The 22151-nt window shown below is 57.6% G+C and overlaps 2 protein-coding genes across 3 annotated transcripts; one reads left to right on the plus strand and one right to left on the minus strand.

Moving 5' to 3' along the window:
• Positions 1-20: 20 nt before the first annotated feature.
• LSG1 (large 60S subunit nuclear export GTPase 1) lies at positions 21-16750 on the minus strand. Of its 2 annotated transcripts, XM_039341527.1 has the most exons (14): positions 16631-16750; positions 16393-16513; positions 16206-16302; positions 14580-14666; positions 13636-13722; positions 13172-13232; positions 5322-5498; positions 4567-4938; positions 3893-3994; positions 3391-3534; positions 2902-3025; positions 2259-2338; positions 1280-1465; positions 21-525 (listed from the first exon to the last, which is right to left on the minus strand). In XM_039341527.1, exons 1-14 carry the CDS (start codon positions 16697-16699, stop codon positions 346-348), a joined length of 1887 nt encoding a protein of 628 aa, XP_039197461.1. In that variant the 5' UTR covers positions 16700-16750; the 3' UTR covers positions 21-345. The 2 variants fall into 2 exon arrangements, with proteins under 2 accessions (XP_039197461.1, XP_039197462.1); XM_039341528.1 differs by lacking the exon at positions 16206-16302.
• Positions 16751-18440: 1690 nt separating this feature from the next.
• FAM43A (family with sequence similarity 43 member A) lies at positions 18441-21586 on the plus strand. The gene has a single exon (XM_039341529.1). It carries the CDS (start codon positions 19728-19730, stop codon positions 21117-21119), a length of 1392 nt encoding a protein of 463 aa, XP_039197463.1. The 5' UTR covers positions 18441-19727; the 3' UTR covers positions 21120-21586.
• The last annotated feature ends 565 nt before the right edge of the window (positions 21587-22151 follow it).

Genomic DNA, 22151 nt, shown 5'->3' on the forward strand with positions numbered 1-22151 from the left:
AAAAGACACCACTTGGGGGGTAGTTTCTGCTGGCAGGAACTTCTCAACTCTTTATTTATTTATTTAACAAATTTATATTATATTTCAGAGGTGACTCCTGGCAGCTTACAACATTTATAGATCCAGTGCATAATAATAAAAAAAAACCTATAAAAAATCCACTCCCACCCCACCCTGGCAGAGCCATCCCATCCCGTCAGGAGACTGATCGGCTTCGTGATGATTCAGGAGAGGATGAAGCCCAGGTGACCAGGAGACACCATCAAGAAAGGTCTTTTATTTCGGAGGGCGCTGGGGCAGCCCCTCCCCTCGGGGGCCTCTGCCTCCCTCCCGGCCTTCCAGCCATCAGGCCTCCAGGTGCCTGTTGAGGCGGCGCAGCTTCTCCTTCTTGTTCCGGTTCCCGTGTCTCTTCCACGGCTTCCCAGCTCCATCGGCCGAGCCAGGTCCGGAAGGGAGGTGGGCAGCCGTCTCTGCTGGGCAGCCCACTCTGGCCCGGGTGCCTCTGGTCAAGGCCCGGACATTCTCCTGGAAGGCAGGCGAAGCCTTGAGGCCCCGTGCAGGGACAGGCAAAGGCCAGCCCAGTGCCGCACCAGAATGGGCTGCTGGCCGGTGGATACCGGAGGGCCAACCCTCCCCTTCCCAAGAAGCAGCTGTGCGAGAAGCAGCTTCAGCAGGGCAGGAGGGGACCCCAGGCGAGGCTTGTAAGGGCAGCTCCAGGGAAAAGCCCTCTGGGCAACCAACCTTCGCCCCCCCCCCAGCCTCTGCTCAGCCCCAATAAAAACACACAACCCCTTTAGAACTAGTCTGTGTGCTCCTGTTGGTGTGGAGACCTTGTGAATTTTATTGTGTTGCCGTGGCTGGGTTTATTTTAAATGCTTAAGTCTGTCAGAGCCAGGTTGTGTTTGCACACGTTAACTTGGTTAGCGTTAATCTTGCTTAATTTAGGCTTCCTTCAAACTGCAAAGTTAGCTCCTCTGAAGTGAGCTTCTGGGTCAATGTCTTGGGGAAGCCAGGCAAGGCTGTGTGGGGGGGCTCCTGAGAGTGAGGAAGGAGAGGTGGGACTGGGGGATGGGGGACGGAGGCAGGCAGGAAAGGCAAATGCCAGGGCAGCAGGTTCTGTCTGAACCCCGTAAGGGCAGGAAGACGAGGGGACACCGGGCACATCAGCCCCGGCCATTTGCAGCAGCATCCAGGGCTCACTGAAAGCTGCTCTGTTCGGGGACGCACCCCCACCCCCCACAGCATGGAGTGGCAAGACCAGCACCTCCCCCTGCCTCACCTGGTGGAAGAAGGCCAAGTCCACTGGGTTCTCTGTCTGCTTCATCCTGGGGACCCTGCCGGACGGCTGCTGCCCATTGCGCTGCGCGGCTGCTGCTGCCCCTTTGCTGGGCCGAAGCCTCTCGAGCCCCAACTGGAAGAGCTTGGCATCCACGCCCGGAGGCGGGTGGCAGTAGAGCAGCTTGCCCTGCATGGAAGGCCAGGAGGAGAAGCGTTCACAAGGGGGAGCAAGGCCGTGTCCTCGGGTTCCCCATTCCCAGGTATTCCTTGCTTTCTGCTGGGGTTCACACATTGGGTTAGACCAGTGCAGTTCGGCTTGGGCTTGGGGTAACGTGGGAACCCAGGAGTGTGGTTTCCGTAACAGCCCTGAGTAAAAGCAGCCAAGCCAGAGCCGAGGGTAACGCCTGTGCCCGACCTGTGGGCTTCATCAACAGGTTTTCTGGGCAGTTGCTGCACACATCCAGCTTCTTTGTCTGTTCTCGGAAATATCTTCCAATCTGGATCAGAAATAGCACCAGCCATAGCAGACGTATACCGCTTCATAGTGCTGAACAGCCGTCTCAGTCTAAGTGGATTACGGAGTCAGCCTCTTGCCCCCAACAACTTGGGCCCTCATTTTACCGACCTCGGAAGGATGGAAGGCTGAGTCAACCTTGAGCCGGTCAGGATCGAACTGCCCAAATGCCGGCAGTCGGCAGTCAGCAGAATCGGCCTGCAATACTGCATTCTAACCACTGTGCGATCGCGGCTCTTATCCTGGAGTACCGTAAAAGAGGCTTCTCCTTCCTTACAAGTATTCCTTACTGAATGGGGGGGGGCTAGCTTTGCCTCCTGCCAGGCCACAGAGGTGGTGCAGAGACCTCCCACTCAAGCAGAACTGCCAGCCCCCGTGTCTAAAGGAGGCACCCGGCACTTTTGAAAAGTTAGGGGCCGGCTCTGCTCCAAGGCCAGCATCGGGGCCCAGGCACCCCAAAACGCACCGTGACGTAGTCCTTCAGTACGAGACGGGCTGAGCGCGGCTGGTCTGGCTGCCCGTGATCCGTCATGAAGCCCCTCATGCCTGTGTGGAGCGGAGGGAGAAAGCGAGAGGCCGGGGGTCACCATACCTGCAGGACAAGCATCTTGGGGAGGGGGGAAGCCCAGGCCCCAGAGCCTTTGCTGGGGAGACGGGGGGGGGGACAGCACAGTCTATCCCAGGATCTGGGCTCTATCGAGGCTTTGTATTGGCATGGCAATTAGACACTCCCCACTCCCCCTTCCAAGGAGACCTTGGGTGGAGGATCAGATTTACTGCTGAGGAGGAGGAGGAGGAGGAGGAAGAGGCTGCATCATTTCCCGTTAAGAGCTTCCCAGAATCTGCCCTTGGGGAGTGACAATCCCTCCCCTGTCTGTGTCTTCAGCCAGAAAGCTGTTGGGGGGGGGGGTTTCCACTGTTTTCTCTGATATGAGGTTCCACTTCACCGCCCCCCCAGCCCCCGAGGTCACCCTCCAGACCAGCGGTCTAAGCTGCAGCCCCTGGCCTGGTCTCCCTGGAGTTTGTGGACTCAACACATTCAGATCGCCTCGCCCACCCGCCCACCCACCCGCACGCTCTCAGGCCCACCCAACGGGGTGTTTACTCACAGCCCAGGGCCGACAGGAGCTCCTCTGAGGTTGGCGGCCGGTCAGGGTCCTCATCCTCGCGTGGCCGGAGGATGCTGATCCCATAGGTGGCCTCCAAGACTGGCCGAGGGATCCGTTGGCAGACGTGGGGGAGTGAAGGAACCACCTTTGGGATAAGGGCCTCTTCCCCTCTTGAGAGACCCCCCCCCAGTCCCCTCCCCTCCTCACGCTAGGACAGCTGAGCTCCATCCGGATGAGGCCAGCACCTTCCCCTCTGCCTCCCAGCTGTTTCCAGACATGGGGGACCCTCCGGCCAGAGGTCCAGAGACCAGTCCAGAGCCCTCTGCCTCCCTTATTCAGGACCAGCCCCCCCCCACATGAAGGCTAGGAAGAATACTGGCAGCGCCATTCACAAGTTCTTTCCTCCCTTCCCCACCCAACAGGCTTCTCCCTTGCCTGCCCCCCCCCCAGCACACCTCCCCTGCCATGGTGCTCCCCGAGAAAGGATATGAGGGTGACGGGGGGGACGTGGTCCCGCAGCTGATCGATGGGCAAGATGCCGCTGCAAACCATTTCGGCTTTGGTGGAGACGAAGGAGGGCATCACCAGCCCAGGGCAGTCGCAGAGGCAAAGGGAGGGCTCCACAAACAGCGTCTGCCAAGGCCCCTCCCCAGCTTAGAGCAAGCCTCTCCCTCCTGCGGGGGGGGGGAGGCCACCCCAGGGCAGGGGCTTCCCCCACAGCAGAGCCAGGAGGGCTCCACAGGCCTTCCCATCCCAAAGCTCCTGACCCCCCCCCGCTCCCCGGGGAACCGGCAAGGGCCCCCTGGCCACCTCCTGGCCTCGCCAAAGAGGAGAACGAGGCAGCCAACGGGGAGCAAAAAGGGAAAAAAGGGACCAGGGCAGACGCCGGATGGAGATGGGGGGAAGGGGGGGCTCACTGCCATGGGGTGACCAAGCAGGAGGAGGCAGGAAGGGGTCTCCGGCCATCAGCCCAGAGAGCTCCTCGCAGTACCTGGAAGTGCTTTGTGCGTCCTGGCGTGGCAGAGACAGACACCTTCTTCTTCCCGAGGATGGTGTTGATGGTCGAGCTCTTCCCTACATTGGGGTAGCCCACCTTGGAAGGAAGGAAGGAAGGAAGGAAGGAAGGAAGGAAGGAAGGAAGGGAGGGAGGGAGGGAGGGAGGGAGGGAGGGAGGGAGGGAGGGAGGGAGGGAGGGGGTGGAGCAGACACTGGTCACTCCAACGAGCTCAGCCGGGTCGTCTTTGTGTGAGCTGTGACAAAGCAGATGGCTGCCTGCTTTGATTCCAGCTCGATCAGGGCCATTCTTGGGAAAGGCTGAGGGTATCAGAAAGGGCCAGGTGGGCTTCCTCCGGTTCCAGAGCGAGGGTGCCGAGTGGGGGAGGGAAGCTCTAGGAAAGCAGCCCCCCACGAAGGAAAACCTCCCTAAGAAGAGGCGGCGCCTCAGAAGCCCTCGGTGACCCAGAGGGGCCAAGGGTCCCTTTCAATGGGGTGGGGGGGATGCACAGGAAGGGGCCCCTCCTGGTCTCTCCTGGCAGCAGCACGGGGGGGGGGCTCCCTTGGAGGCCTTGCCCACCTCACCCCCCAGCCTGCCCAGAGGGAGGGAGGGAGGGAGGCAGGCTCGGACAGGCACCCCGCAGCCTGTCCCCAGCGCAACCATCCACTCACCAAGCCAACGGTGAGCTGCCCCTCTCTGACCTTCTTCCTCCCAGCGTGAACAGTTGCAAATATCTCCAGGAGCTCCTCTCTTTGTACCAGGCAGCTGCTGTTTCTGATGGGGGAGGCCTGGGGGGGTGCTGGTGGTGAGAGCTCAGCCCTGCTTCTCCCCAAGGGCACAATGGGGGTCTCTTGCTCCCCATCTTCAGAGCAAGTCAGCCAGGCTTCCTCCTCCTCCTCCTCGCAGTCCTCGTACACGTCACCGTCTTCCTCCCTGTCGCTCTCCCGCTGGGTGCCGGGGGGGCTTTCTGCTCTTCCGTTGGTGGTCCGCTGCTCCCTGGGGCCGGCACCCTGGCTAGCCGGGTCTGCCCTGGTTTCCAGCTCCTGAGCAGAAGGAAAGAGGAGCCCTGGGATCAAAAGCTGCAGAAGGTTGCCAGAGGCCCTCCTAGGCCCAGCTTCCCCCCAAAAAAACAGGCTGTTCCCACTCAATACATTCCCTTGCAAGGGGGGGGGGTTGCTTGAAAGAGCTTAATCGCCCGAGGTGGCACAGCTGCCAAATGACAGGGCTGCAACACAGGCTGCTTTCCCCAGCAAGCAAGGAACCCAAGAGAAGCCTGGGGGAGGGGCAGGGGGACCACACCGGTCCACTCGGGTCACGCAAGGGGCTCGCAGGGCAGCTGAAACTTTGGGCACCACGTAACCCTCTGATCTTTGGGAAGCTGAGCGGGGCTTCTTCGCCCGGCCTCCTCCCAGGCCCCCCCCCTTACCTCAGGGTTGGCCCCCAGCCGGCTCCCCTCTGCCAAGGCCGACCAGAAGACCACGCGGACCCCTTCCTTCTCAAAGAAGCGGGCCCAGGCCGAGCGCTGCTCCTCCCCCAGCAGGTCGGCTTTGTTGAGCAGGATGAGGTTCTCCTTCTCCAGGCTGATTTCTTTAGCGTAGCATTCCTGCAAGATCCCAAGCGGCAGGAGAATGAAGGGAGGGGCTGGGGAAGAGAACTGGCAGTTGCCCTTCACGGGAGGGGGGGTCCTTGGTGCCTCTGGGCTCATTTTCTTGCAAACGTTTCATGACCCTGACTAGGTGACATCATGAGTGCTAGAGGTTACCTGGTTAGGGACATGAAACGTTTGCGAGAAAACAAGCAAGCCCAAGGGGCGCCCAGGACCCCTCATTTCAACCCTGAGCAACGAATACTCTCCTTCACTGGAGTTGCACTTAATAGGAAGAACCCCTCTGGAGGAGGAGCAAGTGCCCGGGGCATGGAGGACCCAGAACGTGAACGTGGGAATCCGGCCGAGACAGGAAACAAAACAAAGCAAATACTTTGGATCTGGAGGATCCTCTCCTGGCCCTGCTTTATTCTTCAGGGAGGAGAGGCAAAGTAAAAGCCCCACCCGGCCAGGACAGCAACGTCCCAAAACCTCCTCAGAAACGTCCAGAGTTTCGGAGAGACCATCAAAACCAGAGGCTCAGGGAATCAAGGCCGAGTTCTCGTGGCCAGACACCACCAAGTCAAAGGAAGCCCAGGAGAGCCGGGAGCCGTTCAGGAACACGGCTGTGCAAGGGCAAATACCACACAAAAAGGACACGGGCTTGGAAGGGCAACTAAGAGCCCCACTGAGGCCCTCCTGCTCTATCCGTGGAGGGAAAGGATGGGATGGACCCGTGGCTAGGAGGGTAACAGATGAGGGCGACGGCACTCGTCTCCAGCTTCGTTTCCATTTATTCCTTAAAGGGGAACTGTGTTTAAGTGGACATAACAAGAAGAAAAGAAAAAAAAAGGACAAGAGAGAGGAATGGCAACCCAACGTGGCTGCCCAGGGAACACAAGTCAGTGATTAGGGTCCAGCTGAAAAGAAGTGCCCAGAGCAGAGCACGAGGCTCCACCTGGACTCCGTTGAAAGGATGGAAGATGATCAAACATGGAAAGACGCCATCGGGACACTCCTGAGGCTTGGGAGGGTCTCACAAGCCACACTCACAAGCAGAGACCCACAAGCTGAGCCTCAACGGGGACAAACGCCGAGTGCTGCATCATCGGGGGGGGGGGAATCCCCCGGATGGGAACATTCTGGGTTACAGATGATCCGTGGAAAGGATCTCGGTGCTTTGGGGGTGGGTCACCACCCTACTGTGAACCAAGAGTGTGATGCAGCCACAGCCACAAGGGAATGTGGCCAAGTTAGTGTTCCTCTCTAAACCTGCATTGCTCGGATTGCACCCAGAAGCCAGTCCTGAGCACCTGCTAGGAAAGACATCAAAAATCAAGGACAAAATCAAGGGGGCCAAACTGACAGGAGGAAAGTTCAAAAGTCACGTTAGAAAGGATGACTTCACAGAAAGAGCCGTGGAAGCTGGGAACCAAATTCCAGCGGAGGAAGTGGGTCGATCGCCAGAAACCTGAGTTTAAACATGCCGGGGAGAAACACACGTCCATCATCCAACAAAAAAATAAAAATAATTTAAAAATGATAAATAAATAACAGCAACAACAAAACTTAGAAAGGCAGACTCAATGGCCTACTATCTCTTCTGCCGGTCACTTTTCTGGGTTTCTATGCTATCCATCTGGGGCAGGTCCCAAGGAGAGCAGCCAAAACTGGCTGAAGGGAAGATTTATGAGGGGCAATAGGAGAGGTAGGGGGGGCTTGTTTGGTCTGGAGAAGAGAAGGCTGCAGAGACGAGAAAGCTGCCCTTAAATATTGGAAGGGCCATTATGGGGAAGACGGGGCAGAACTGCTCAGAGGTATTCCAGAAGACAGAACAAGCGTCAGAGGGTTTCACCCACAAGGAAGTTGATTTTGGCTGGAGCTCAGGAAATGTTTTCTAATAGTAACAGCTGTTCAGCAACGGAAGAGAAACTTCAGGAGCTTTGAAAGGCCGTCTGTGGGGGATGCTGGGGGGGGGAGGAAAGGGGGGGGAGTCCTGCACTGGGCACAGGGTTGGGCCAGAATTCAGGGCTCTCCAACCTTGGCAACTTCACGACTTGTAGACCTCAACTCCCAGAATGCTGGCTGAGGAATTCTGGGAGTTGAAGACCACAAGTTGTAAAACTGCCAAGATTGGAGACGATGCCCAGCCTATCTCCAGAATCAGATGGTTCTGCAGCCACGGTCAGGTCATGAAAGGATGAGTGGCCGTCAGGGGGGAAGTCACAGCCACAAAAACATCCTTCCTGTTTCCGAGGGAGGAGCGCCTCTGTTCAGTCACACAAAGTGATGCCAGCTTATATTTATAAACTCTTGTCACCCTGTGACATCAGATGCATGATGAATGCCACCAAGCACGGTCCTCCGAGGGGAATTCCTGATCCTCTTGCTGAGAATTTTCTCCTTCAAGTGACAGGCGGAGGCCAGCTATCCCATAATAACCAACAGGAAAAATTTAGTGAAAGAACTGGAATAGTGGAAAGATTAGAGGAATGGGACTCTCTAGCACTGAATTTCTTGAAGGAAACCAAATCTGCATGCAGCCGAACGTGTATCTTGGGCTTAATTCCAGTGCTAGATAGTCCAACTGACCCCCCTGCTGCTCACGACTGTAGCTTTCAAGGCCCTCCTAACCCTCGTCCATCCTCTTACGGAGTCCACGTTGGACCCTTTGCTTCTGGGCACTTTTCAAAGCACTGACCTATGTTCCCTGGGCAGCCCAAAAAATTTTGTCCATTTTTGGGGGGTTACGTCCACTTAAGCACAGTTCCCCTTTAAGGAATAAATGGAAATGAAGTTGGAGATGAGCGCGGTCCCCCTCACCCGTCACGGTGCTAGCCGTGACTATTAGTCTCTCTTGGCAAGAGAGGAAAGCAAGAAGCCCAAGAGGAAGACAAGCCCAGTCTGGCCACAAAGACAACAGGTGCCGGAGCTACAAAACCCAAGGGAGGAAAGCGAAGCCCAGAATGAGGATGGCGGAGGATTTATTTACTTATCAAATCTGTGCGCCACCTGTCTGGGCGGGGCTGACTCTAAGGGTACAAAAGGGTTTCCGTAGAGCTGCCCAAGAGAAAAGGATCTGCACACCAACCCTGCTCCATGGGGAAGTCCAAATGCCAACAGGTAACAAAGAAAAGGCAGACCTGTTCAAGGCCTATTTTGATTCAGCCTTCACTAAAAAAAAAAAAAAAAAGCAGCAGCAGCCACGGGGAGCTGGATCGAAGGCTGAAGCCGAGAGAAGCGGGGTCCCCCCCAACCTCCAGGGGCCTGAGGAACGGAAGGGGGGGGGGGGAAGAACTGGAGAAAAGCAAAGCTGCAAGGAAGGGAAAGACTGGCCGGCCTGACACGGATGTCCCCGACAGAGCAGACGACCAACGGAACTGGGTGTCTGTGGAAGTGGCCTTGGGAGACAAATGGGGGCGGGGGGGGGGAAGGCCTGCAGTTGGAAGAGGGGCTGCTCCACCCAGGAAGCCTTTCCCCCAGGGACCCTCCTCTCTCTTCAGTCCCTAGAAAACTCGGGAGGTCCCTTGCAAAACGCTTTTTTGGCCCCCCTGCAGACCAGGTGGCTTCCTGTCAGAGGGTCACCTGAGCTGTGGGCCCTCCTCCCCTCACTCCAGGCCCTTCCTGCGCAGCATCACAGGGAAGGATCTGAAAGCACTTTGAAACAATGTAATGGCCAGGGATCAGCCTGGGTCCTCAAGGATTTTTTCTTTTTGCTGGACTAATTCTCTTTCATTTTTTGGTTTGCTAATGTACATAATAGACGGTTAAGAAGGCTATGACTTAATACACCATCGTTAGGACAGTAATGCTAAAAATAAGAGGAGTTGGATAATGGGACCACATAACCCATCATGAGGCTAGATTTTCTTTCAGCGGACCTCTTAAGGCAAAGACTAAACAGGCTTTTATTTCTGCAGGAAGCCAGGACTTTGACCCAATGCTCTAAACGGCCCCTCCAAGCTCCGTAAGGCCCTGATTCATACTCTTCACTAGCTACTAGCAGGTCCATTACTAAACAGTACATCATCAGGTCCAAACTGGGACTACCCGTCATTGCACGCAGGGTCGATTAAGAAATCTAGCATTACTGAGGAACTGCAAGTCACAGCAAATTTTGGTGTGCAGAGCTGGAACTGGAAGAAGCAGAAGTCAACACTGGATCCCATGACGATATACTCATGTGCACCAGGAAGCACCACCGGCCTTCCTTCCTCACCGCTCCCAGATCCATCGCCATCCAGAGCCAGCCTGGTGCTAATAACGATAATGATAATAATAATAAAGTTGGAAGGGACCTTGGAGGTCATCTAGTCCAACCCCCTGCTCAGGCAGGAAGCCCTATATCATTTTAGACAAATGGCTGTCCAGTCTCTTCTCAAAAACTTCCAGTGTTGGAGCATTCACCACTTCTGGAGGCAGGTTGTTCCACTGGTTAATTGTTCTAGCTGTCAGGAATTTCCTCCTTAGTTCCAGGTTGCTTCTCTCCTTGATTAGTTTCCATCCATTGCTTCTTGTCCTGCCTTCAGGTGCTTTGGAAAATGGCTTGATTCCCTATTCTTTATGGCAGCCCCTGAGATACTGGAAGGCTGCTATCCTGTCCCCCCTCGTCCTTCTCCTCATTAAATTAGACACACCCAATTCCAGCAGCCGTTCCTCATATGTTTTAGCCTCCAGTCCCTAATCATCTTTGTTGCTCTTCTCTGTACTCTTTCTAGAGTCTCAACATCTTTTTTACATTGTGGGGACCAAAACTGGATGCAGGATTCCAAGTGTGGCCTTACCAAGGCATTGTAAAGTGGTATTGATACTTCATGTGATTTTGATTCTCTCCCTCTGTTAATGCAGCCCAGCACTGTGTTGGTCTTTTTGGCAGCTGCAGCCCACGGTGAATGTCCACCCCTGGGGCTCTCTCGGCTGCTGTATCCTGCGGGCAACTCAAGAGATCAGAGGAAGGTGCCCGGGAGGCACGAGAGCTATGGAGATGCCAGAGATGACCGTTTCCACTGCAAGAGGAAACCCTAAACCTCAAGTGACGCAGGGCTTCCTGCCTGAGCGGGGGGGGGGAGGGGTTGGACTAGAAGAGGCTGTAGTACCTACTCTTCTTGCACCGGATGCTGCTGGTTCAGCCATGCTGTTTTCACATCTACCAATTCACGTGCTCCGTTGTGACAGATAAGAAATACTTTCCTGACCATTTCAGGAGTCAGACCCCTCCTTAAAGCCCCTTGGTGGTTTATCTGGGCTCTTGTTAAATGCCACCTGTTTACGGTGAACCATGAACCAATCCCTCCCGCCGGTCCCCAAAAACAGAGGCTGGCATCTACGCGTATCTGAGCAGTGGCGTGGCCATCCTGCTGCCAGGCTGGTGGCTTTCAGATAGTTGTGTGCAACACCCCACAATGTTCAGTTTTCCTCCCCGAGCGTGCCAATCTGCAGGGCTCGCTTGCGATTTTCCAAAACTAGACCTTTGGGATCAGGAAGGGATTTGTCACGGTCTGGATACGACCCAGCAGTGGAAACAGGATGTTCTTGGATGCCTGGAACATTCCGTCCCTGCAAGGCTGACCAGCTTCACCTGTCCCTGGTTCCAGTCCCCAGGGGAGCAGTGGGTCACACCCCACAATTTTCAGTCAGAGGGACACTTTCCTAGATGGGAGCACCAGGGAGGGCATGAACAGAGGCAGCCTCTGGGACGGCTGCCAGTTTTATGGACGTGGCCTGTCAGGAAGGCAGAATTTCTTGCTCCCTGCGTATCTTGTCCGCTTGTTCTGGTGACAAAATATTTTTTCGTTTCTCTGTCAAACCCAGAAGAAATAACTGGGGGGGGGGACCTTGGGTTCAACGTGCACCCAGGCTCTGTGGTGTGCTGCCTACTACACAGATGCCCCTTGCCTTGGCGAAAACTGGAGTGAGCTTGCCTAATGGCTGCTAAAGGGAAAAAAGAGGCTGCTGCAGGTGAAAAACCTCTGATGCGCAGCTAACAAAGAAGCGCTTAGTCCCAGCCAGCCCCTTGGGGAGAAAAGACCACCTAGCAAAGCAGCTCTGCAACCCTCAGACTCTCAGCCTCCATCCGAAGTTCTTCTCCAAACTCCGCCATCTCCCCTTCCTTTGCTCACCTTTCTCCCCTGCGTGGGGCACCGACTGCAGCCAGGGACTCCTTCAGGAGGCCCAGCCCCACAAAGGGAGCCCTGCACGCTCTGGGGAGAAGAGAAGGGGAGCTCGGCCCTGCCTGCTCAGCTGAAGGACGGCTCGTCCTGTCCCTCCCGGAGAGAGCTCAGTGTCTCCGAGGGCTCCACGAAAGAGCTGGAAGGGATCGGGAATCCCAAGAGGTCATTTTGCCCGCCCCCTGTGGTCAGCGCAGGATCCATCAGACCATCTGAAGACCGCCAGTAAAGGAGATCCATCGCTCGATCACCTCCAACCCCCCCCCCCCCGCCCATCCCGGTCCATCTGGAGTCACTTCAGCCCTCTCAGACTGCGGCCCCTAGGCTGCTTCTGAACTCATCCCTTTTCTGGATCTGCTGAATTCACTGAGCCACAAGCTAGCGGGATGAGCTCAGCTGAGCCAGGCACAAAGCTGGGAAAAAATTAAGCCAGGCCTAAATGTCTCCGTGAGGCCCTCGGCTGACTCAGAAAGGTTGCCACGGGAACACAGCCAGCTTGTGACCCTGAATGGCCACGTTGTGCTCTGCCCGGAGCGCGTGGGAGGCAGCCTTCCTGCCTTCTTCAGGCCCAGGGATACAGGGACTCCGACAGGCCTGACCCAGCCCTTCCCGAACAGAAGGACCCACCTTCAGAGTGACAAGTGCTCTGGCAGAGGTCAAAGGAAGCTTCCTGCTTCTGTTAAAATAGCCACACCTGCCCAGGTTCTCCCCCCCCACACCAAGCCTTTCAAACTGTCTCAGAAACGCTGGTCTGAAGTCCCATGGCAGGTTCCAAATTCAATGGGCCTGCCGGAAAACCACACTGCCCTCACTGTAAAACTCCCTGGTGGACTTTTACAATATCCTGCCTGTCTCAAAAGAGCCAGCAATTCCCTAAAGTGCTGAAGTTCCCTGAAGTAAAAAAGATGCTGAGACTCTGGAAAGAGTGCAGAGAAGAGCAACAAAGATGATCGGGGGACTGGAGGCTAAAACATATAAGGAACGGTTGCAGGAATTGGGTCTGTCTAGTTTAATGAAGAGAAGGACGAGGGAGGACAGGATAGCAGTATTCCAGTATCTCAGGAGCTGCCCCAAAGAAGAGGCAGTCAAGCTATTCTCCAAAGCGCCTGAAGGCAGGACAAGAAGCAACGGAGGGAAACTCATCAAGGAGAGAAGCAACCTGGAACTAAGGAGACACTTCCTAACAGTAAGGACAATCAACCAGTGGAACAGCCTGCCTCCAGAAGCGGTGAATGCTCCAACACTGGAAGTTTTTAAGAAGAGACTGGACAGCCATTTGTCTGAAATGGTATAGGGTTTCCTGCCTGAGCAGAGGGTTGGACTAGAAGACCTCCAAGGTCCCTTCCACCACCACCACCACCACCACCACCATCATCATCATTCTGACCTGTTGTGTATGTTGGATGCAGTACACACCCTTGCTTTCTTTTCTATTCCCACCCTAATTTTGGCCTGGAACACGGGGAACTTTTAGTGGCTTCTAGTGCAGAAAGTGGGGCTGCTGCCTCAGTTGGTTTTACCTACCAGGTCTCGGCATCTGAACAGGAGGGGGTTCCTGGCATCCACAATCTGAACCACAACATCGCTGCAAAAGAGAAGGCAAGGGACGCTATTCCCCTGGCTGAAAGCACATCTCACTCTCGCCGAGGACGGAGGTCCAGGGCAGCCCTGGCCTATGGGATCCCAGCAGTGGAGCCCCAGGCAGGACCCGGCCGCCACACACACACACACACACATACACACAAAGCCTGCAGGCAGATAAGCCGTCCCCCCCCCGCTCGTTCCCAAGGCTGCTTCTTCACGGCAGGGGCTCCTTGCCGGGGCCACTGTGCTCAGGCTCTGCCAAGGGCATCCTGTCCACAAGGAGGCCCCTTTTCAGAGTGGTCACCATCCCACCTGCTCCGACAGGCCGCCTGAGCCACCCAGCAGAGAGCGCCAGCCTGGCCCTGGGAGCTCACTGGACCAGCACAATCAAAGAGCAGAGTTACCTTCTCTCAAGGACCCTCCAGAGCTGACGCCAGAAGTCCAAATTTCGCTCAAATGGGGTCAGCAGGAGGTTCTCCTCTTCCTCCATCCTGTAAGAATGCAGGGGAAGAAAGAGTCCTGGGGATTCTAAGGAAGCAATCTTTCTCTCAACTCAACCCCCCTCATAGAGTTGTTGCTATGGTGGGGAAAACAGGAGGAGGAGGAAGCATTAACTGCCTTGGGTGGCCAAATACATATTTAAAAATTGACGGGACAGGGTTTTGAGACTTTTTCTGACCTCACATTAAACCTGGCTAGAGATTAAGGATGAGCTCAGCCTTTATGACTCCTACAGCAGTCATGAGGAGACTTGTTTAAACAAAGCCATTTGCCCACTGAGAACATTATCCGAGTGTCATTTCTGGTGCTGGTTACATTCTTCTTGGGGGCTGAAGAGCCGTGGCCCTTCTGCCCAGGTAGAAGGCAGCCTTGATTTTAAGACAGTCCCTTCCCAAAGGACTGGAAAATGAAGAACTTCAACTGTCGCCATTTCTGTCTCTCCAACAGATATAAGAGAACCTTCCCAACCAAAATAAACGAACAGAAAATTTCATCTATCCTCCATTAAACAGACCACTTCCCAGGAGAATTTCAATAAAGGGTGGGGTTCTTCTTTCACATTTCCATCACCAAACTCAAACTATTCCCACAGTTTCAAGAGATTGAGAGACTGGGATCCAGGAGTGTGCTGGGCATCCCTCCACCCTTCAGGACTGCGTCATCTTTGAGGGAGAATCGCCACGGAGGGCCAATCCAGGCTGCAGAGGTTGATGCGAGAACAGCCCCAAGTGCAAGATGAGTCTCTTGAGCTCCACACCCTCTCCCTCTCTCTCTCTCCTGGGCACACAGAGCATCCCCACTTAGGCTGGTCAGAGGCTCTTTGCTGACTCCAGGGGAGAAGACTCACCACGCAAGCTGCCTCCTCCACCTCAGGAAGCTGTCTCTTTCAGCCTGCTCCAATGCCGCAGGGCTTGTTTGTTCGTCCCATAGCGGCCTGGAAGAACCAAACACAAAATGAAAGAAAAAAGAGGGTTGTTAGCCTGCTGAACGCACCACAAAGAAACGCTTGCTTCAGTGCACAAAATGAACCTGGGAGAGAGACTGTTTTGGTAACGGAAACCAAAAGGTACTTGGTAGAGCAGTGTTCCCCAACCTTTTCGGGTTGGCAGCCTGGTGCTGGGGGGGGGGAAGCAGGGGAAGAGGGGACGGTTTTGTGCAAGGGGCAGGCGTGCGCATGTACACAGCTTCATTTCTGTGAGCCGCTTACGTGAGTTGTTGAGCTGTGCACACACATGCACGTGCACACTGACCGCTGCTCATGCAGCCCAGTTGAGAGTAGGCCACAGCCCGCTGGTTGTGTGGGGACCCCTGTGCTAGAGGAAGGCTGAAGTCGGCCCCAACCAGAAAAGAAGAGAGCTGGAAAGGCTGGGAAGTGACTTTCTGGTTGGTGAGCCTTTCAGGCAGTCCTTGCTGCCCCTCAGGGAAGATGGGGACTAACTTTTCGCAGGCAGCTCCTATGCCTGAGAATGAATAGCTAAAAGGAACACGGAGGGAAAGAGAAACTCAAAACATTTTGTATCTATCCAAAATTCACAGGAGGATAGATTTCATGGAAGATGTGAAAGAGCTGAAAAACAAAACAAGTGATGGAAATTAAGCTTGACGAAAGCTAGCTGTGACCTGTCTACAGGAGATGCAGAATCATACAAGGGACCCTGGAGGTCTTCTAGCCCAACCTCTTGTCCTGCATAAAGTCCTTCCTTGGTGGCCTAGAAAAAAGGCAGGGCCAGTATAAGAACATGTCCAAGGGCAAAGATCTCACCGAAAGTATTCCCTTCCTATCACTAATGCTACAGCTAATAAGTTTTCACCAAAGCAACAATCCATATTAACACACGTTACCTAGATCACCTCAAGAACACAAAATATCGCAAACTGCCTAGTTCTTAAAAATATTTCTCCAGAGAAAATTATTTTTCAAAAACTCAGAAGAGGCAGGAAAAAGCTGTCTCGCCTGTCATTATTTGTAACCAGAGGAGGAAACACTGCACAGGCAGGCAAGATTTCAAGGCTGGCAGAGACGCCACACGAACGGTTCACAGGCCCTCATTCCCACAACTGTTGTAGTAGAAATATAATATCTAGGTCTACACTCAAAATATTCTTCAGGATGGAGCAAAGCTCACAAAGACCTTGATAAGGATAAAACAAACAAAATGAGGCACTTTTTGACAGAGTCGCCTATAATTTTAGCCAGCTCACATTGAGCTGAGCAATAATGATGTTATCATCACCGCAGGGAGTTGGATCCAATTTGCAAACAATCACAACGCTGGAAAGAGGGACGGAGGCTTCAGGGGGGAGCGAAGGGGGGAAGGATGAAGGAAAGAAGGGGGGGTTGAAGCGAGCAGGACGAGGCCTGGAGGAGAGGAGCGGGGACTCCCGCATCTGGACCGGAGGAAGGAGCCGGGCCCGAGGCCAGGATCCGGCAGGAACTTCAGCCCCCCCCCCGGCCTTCCCTGGCCAGACGCACCTTCGGGGGACGCGCAGCACCTGCCGCTCCTGTTCCTCCCGCGGGCGGGCGGCTTCCTCCGCAGCCCCGCCGGAGACCAGGCGCACGTCCAGCTTCTCTGCGGGCGGAAAGCGGCTGCGGCGTCAGGCGGGCAGAGGCGCCCCCCCCGCCGGCCGACCCCTCCCCTCGCCCCCTCCCCGGCCCTCACCTGCCGCGAAGGCGGCGCCCGCCAGCTCCGCCGCCGCCAGGAAGGCCTCCAGCGGGCTCTGCTCCGTCACCGACTGCGGCGGGGGGGCCCGGCCCTGCTCGCCCAGCTCGCTCGTGTGGCGCTGCGTGGGGGAGGGGAGACCCGCCGTTAACCGGGGTCCCCGGAGCGCCCCCCCCGTCCCGCCCGGGGAGGGACGGAGGGGAGGGAAGGAGGGGGAGTGAGGGAAGGGGAGGCTCACCCATCCTGCCCCTCCCGCGCGGACCCCGCGGCGGAGCGAGCGCCCAAGCGCCCCAGCCTTCTTGCCCATCGCTCGCCCGCGGCTTCCGGGCACGTGACGAGACGCAGCCAATGAGCCGGCGCGGCCGGGAGCACCGCCGCGAAGGCTCCGGGCGGAAACTGGGCTCCGCGAATCTGCAGTTCCGGCGGCCGCGGCCTCACGGGGGCGCTGGAGGGCCGCTGCTCCTGCCCCTCTGCTTCGGAGGAGGACAAGGGGGACTAGAAACCTGAAGCCGCGGGGGAGCGGTCCTTCAGCCCTGACAGGAGCGGAGAACCCACGGAGTCCAACTCTTTCCACGAGACACGCGCGATCCCTCAGGGCGTTTGCAGCGGCCAAGGGCCACGTTGGCCCCACTCTGGCCCCTTTGCCGAAAACGCCCCGCGGGCCGACCCGGGGGGGGGAGGGTTGGACTAGATGACCTTCCCTTCCAACTCTGTTATTCCAGCACCCGGGCTTCTCTCTGCAGGGGGGCGAAATCCCCTTCCCAGCTCAGGCAGCGGCGAGGAGGGGATGCGCCGCCGAGTCGGCCCGCAGCTCCGTCCGGCCGTGCACCACTGGGGGGGGGGCAGGGGGGTTGTTGCCGGCATAAGCGCTCGCGCGGGCAGGGCTCCCAACACACTCCGCGTGAGCGCCGAAAGGCCCGCAGCCCGACTGAGCCCCCGCCGTGGGGATGAGGCCAGGGAGCGCGAGGGGACGAGGGTCCGGCAGAGGGGAGGAGGGTTGTGGGCCGGTCCCAGGCCAGTTTCTGGGGGGAGGAGAGGCTTTTAAGCTGCGAATGACAACTTCGGTGGAAAGCAGCTTTAGCCTACCTTAAGTAACCTTAAGGTACTTCTGGGCTCAGGGCAAAGCCTCTGAGCTGAGCTGCCCAAGCAGCACGTTTTGGCCTCCTCCGTTGCTAGGGCTGGGTTGGGGCAGCATCAACAGCAGCTGAGGAAAGAGCGCCAGCACCCTCTTTCTGCTTACTGGGACCTGCCCCCCAACACTCAGATCCTCCCAGCTGAAGAATCTTTCACTGACCGTAGCAGAGGTGTGTTTGTGTGGCACTGCTTCTTCTCCTTGCCCCCTATCTAGATCAGCAAGCCTCCCCCAATAGCAGACTCCACCCAGCAGAAATGGAGAAATAATCTATTCTATTGGTTTATTTCTTAGATTTGATTCCTACCTTCTGTTTGGCAGCTCGCGCTTCCTCTTCCTGCTTTTCCCCACAACAGCCCTGTGAGATAGGGCAGACAGCAAATCTTGCTTAAGGGGCTGATTAGACAATAGAATAGAATAATAACTTTATTGTCAGTTTGAATGTACACTAATTGGCATACATTAAAATTAAATTTCGTTGCATACAAAGCTCTCAAAGGGTCACCACCTCCGATATACATTACATAAACATGACAAAAATAAATACAGAATTATGGATATACCCACATATATTATATGATGCAGAGAAACAACACAGTCTAATTCGGGTTATGTATATATGTGCATGGCAAGAAAAATGAGTTTACCAGACGGATGGCAGAGGGTTGGAGGCTAAAACATAGGACAGTTGCATGAAATTGGGTATGCCTAGTCTAGTGAAAAGAAAGATGGGGGGGGGACAGGATAACAGGGTTCCAATATTTGAGGGGCTGCCACAAAGAAGAGGGGATCAACCTATTTTCCAAAGCAAAGGACAAGAAGCAATGGAGAAAAGATCATTAAAGAGAGAAGCAACCTAGAATTAAGGAGAAATTTCCTGACGGAAGTTGCCTTCAGAAATTGTGGGTGCTCCAAGAAGAGACTGGACAGCCACCTGTCTGAAATGCTCTAGGCCAGGGTCTCCTGCTTGAGCAGGGGGTTGGACTAGATGACCAAAGTCCCTTCCAGCTCTGTTATTTTGACTTCCACAGCTATGGGAAACTTGGGTCTGCCCAGGGCCAGTGCAACACCTGACCTACGGTCCGTGGGATTGCCCGTGGCTAGCAGGCACCTTTGGGAAAAGCCCCAAATGCCACAGCACTTCCTGCTCAGAAGAGCCAGCTGGAACAGGTTCACACAACTTTAGGATGAAATTGGTCAGCCTGTCTGTCACTTCACTGTGACCCCAAAGCTGAGTGAGCAGGTGCACCTGAGGAAGTCACAGGCTCACATTAAAACTGGTTTGCCAGTTCTTCCATTTATTTGGTTTGGTGCTGTAGCAAATCCAGCTTTGTCCATTAGCCAATCAATATATCAGTTAATTCAGGTACCACATTAAATGTGCAGTCATAGGCTTTTTGAGATGGAAAGTCAGTTCACCTCTGAAAATCTCATCCCTTTAAACCTGAAGTGTAAGATCCTCCTCAACTCCAGCCAGAGAAGCAAAACATTCTCAAAAGGAGGGACCAAAAAGGCTTTTTCGGAAACAGCTTAATCTTGGATCACCCCAAACCCCGAAAGCATCAGAAGCCGCCTGTCCTGGCTCGCCCTCCTGCTGGTACACCCGGCCTGTCAGGCCGAGCCGGGCTGGAAACGGCCTGAGCGGGCGAGGCTTGCCAGAGAACGTCTTGGGGGGGGGGGGGCTGGCACCCAGAGCCAGCAGACGCGGAGGGGCGGAGAGAGGGCGGCTGGGCGCTCGCTCGCAGCCCCTCCGGAGGCTCTCCCAAGGCGAGAAGGCGCTCCGCTTCGTCCCAAGGGGGGGCGAGGCCAGGCTCCCTCCGGCTCCCATTCCCGGGCCGGTGGCGCGGGGACTTCCGACCGGCCCCGGGGGCGGCGGGAGCAGGCAGGACGGAGGGCCGCGGATGAGCCCCCCGACCCAACGGCCACAGCTTCGGCCCCTCCCTCGCCGGCTGCTTTGGCCCTCCCTTTCGGCTCGCTGCCGGCATCGCGGGCGCCGCCTCCCGGCGCAGCGGCCTCCCTCGCCTGGCCTATATGTAGCGGCGCGGCCAGCCAGCGCCAGCAGAGGAGCGGCGGCGGCGGCGGCGGCGGCGCGATCCTAGGCCGGCATGTAACGCGCGCGCGGTGGCGGCGATGGCGACGGAGTGGCGCCGGGCGCGCGCGCGGCGGCGGCAGGCGGCGGGGCCCAGGCCGGCGGTCCCTCGGGATGCGCGGGCGGCCGGGGCGACGACGGGCGCCTCCAGCTGAGGACCGGGAGCAGCAGCCGCAGCGCCCCGGACTGCCTGCGCCGGCGGGCGGGGGCGCCGCGATGCTGCCCTGGAAGAGGCACAAATTCGAGCTGCTGGCCGCGGACGAGGGGCGCCAGCCGCAGCCGCAGCGGGCGGCGCAACCGGGCCGGCGGCGAGAGCGGCCGCAGCAGCAGCAACAGCAGCAGCAGCAGCCCGCGGGCCCGCGCGGCGCCTCCCCTCCGCCGTCGGGGAAGGCCAAGGACTACTGCCAGGCGGGCGCCGGGAGCCTGCCCTGCTCCGCCGCCCTGGGCTCGCTGTCCCGCGCCTGCCCGGCCGAGAGCGCCCTCTCCAGAGTGGGCAACCTGTTCCGCTCCAAGCGCAAGAAGTTCCGCGTGAGCAGCGAGGCGCCCACCTACACGGCGCTCTACCTGGGCAACGCCACCACGCTGCAGGCCAAGGGCGAGGGCTGCACCGACGCGGCGGTGGCGAAGATCTGGGCCAAGAGCGAGGCCGGCCGCCACGGCACCAAGATGAAACTGACCATCGGGCCGCAGGGCATCCGCCTGGCGCCCGCCGTGCCGGCCGAGGCCGCCTCCCGCCCGGGCCACCTCTACCTGCTGCACCGCGTCACCTACTGCGTGGCGGACCCGCGCCTCCCGCGCCTCTTCGCCTGGATCTACCGCCACGAGGTGAAGCACAAGGCGGTGCTGCTCCGCTGCCACGCCGTGCTGGTCTCCAAGGCGGAGAAGGCCCGCGCCATGGCGCTGCTGCTGTACCAGACGTCGGCGGCGGCGCTGGTCGAGTTCCGCCGCCTCAAGAAGCGCGCCGACGCGCGGCACCAGCAGCTGCAGCAGGTGGGCCCCGGGGCCGACGGAGCCATCCCGCTGGTGCCGCTCCGCAAGCTGCTCCTGCACGGGCCGGGCGGCTGCTACAAGCCGCCCGTCGAGCGAAGCCGCAGCGCGCCCAAACTGGGCTCCATCACCGAGGACTCGCTGGGCGAGGAACTGGAAGAGCGCGCCGCGGGGCCGGGCTGCGCCAACGGCGGCCGGGACGAGGACTGCGACGGCGGCGACGACGAGGAGCTGCTGGTCCCGCTGGAGGAGGACGGGGACGGGGACGGGGAGGAGGCGGCGCCCGCGGCGGCGTCCAGCCTGGGGCAGCTCATCTGCGGACTGGGCGAGCTGGCTATCGGCAACGACGTAACGCTTCTCCGCGCCGACCTGCGCGTCACCCGCCTGCTCTCCGGGGAGAGCACCGGCAGCGAGTCCTCCATCGAGAGCAACGGACACGAGGCCGCCGGCGGCGCCGGGAGCTCCTCACCCCCGCCGCCCTTGCGATGCTGCCACAGCCCGGAGCCCGACTGCGGCTGACCAGCCTCGCTTCCTCCCGCAGCTCTGCGGGGCCCCCAGACGGTGCCAGGGAAGAGGGCGGCCCGGCGGCCCGGCGGAGACCGGCCCGGGACGTGCGCCGGAGGTCGATCTGCCTGCCGCCCCTCCCCCCACCCGAGCTGCGGCCAAATGTCTGTCGGTCCTCGGGGTGGGGGAGGGGCACATTTGTTTACAGCCGTGGAATTTGGCGTCTGAAAGGTCGGGGCTCCCTCGTGGCTCCCGCTCTCCGGAAGCTTCTCCCGGAAAGCTGAGGAAAGGAGGCCCTTCCCCGGGAGCCCATCTTCCCCGCCTCCCCCCTCCCCTCTCCGGATCTTTTGCTGTGCAAAAAGAAACTGGACCACGTGGATCTTCACTGGAACCCGAGGAGTCGCTGCTCCCTTTGGGAGGGGCTCCCTGGATTTTGGCTGTCTTGGTTTGTCTTGCACACAATAAAAGAAGGCAACAGAGAAGCAGTGCTGCTGTGCTTCCCGGGCAGGGAGAGTCCTGCTCTTGCGCCCTTCCCACACTCCAGCTGGGTTTCGGGTGGTTCTGGTGGGGCCTTGGATTGGGAAGGGGCTGAGGCTGCCTGTTGGAGTCCAGCCTGATTCCTGCAGCTTTTTTGTTTTGTTTTGTTTTTTGAGTCAAAGAATAAGAGGATAGCAGGACTGGATCCTGCAACTTTTTCTAGGCAAAGAGCCAGCTGGTCACATTACCCCCTCCCCCTCCGTGCCTTCATTGGATGGGGCAGTCTGCACCCAGCCCTGGCATCTCCCTGCTGGGGGGGAGAGGGGGAAAAGTTTGTTCCTCAGCCCTCCTTGCCATAGGTGGGCTTGCTGGAGGCTCCCCCTTGGTCCCCCTCGTGTTCCTGGGCTGCTCCATCTCACCTGCAGGGCCAGGGAGCCCCACCTGTATTGCTTTTGGGCCAGTTTCATTCCAAGACCTGATGTGGGTGACGTTGGCTACTCTGACCCAGGCCCCAAATCACTGGGGGCCCCTGTCCAGAAGGAGCCTTTCCCAGGGGGCCGAAGGGGCCTT

This window comes from Crotalus tigris, unplaced genomic scaffold (genome assembly GCF_016545835.1).
Source record: "Crotalus tigris isolate CLP2741 ecotype Arizona unplaced genomic scaffold, ASM1654583v1 scf7180000017765.3138416, whole genome shotgun sequence".
In the NCBI taxonomy this organism is placed as follows: domain Eukaryota; kingdom Metazoa; phylum Chordata; class Lepidosauria; order Squamata; family Viperidae; genus Crotalus; species Crotalus tigris.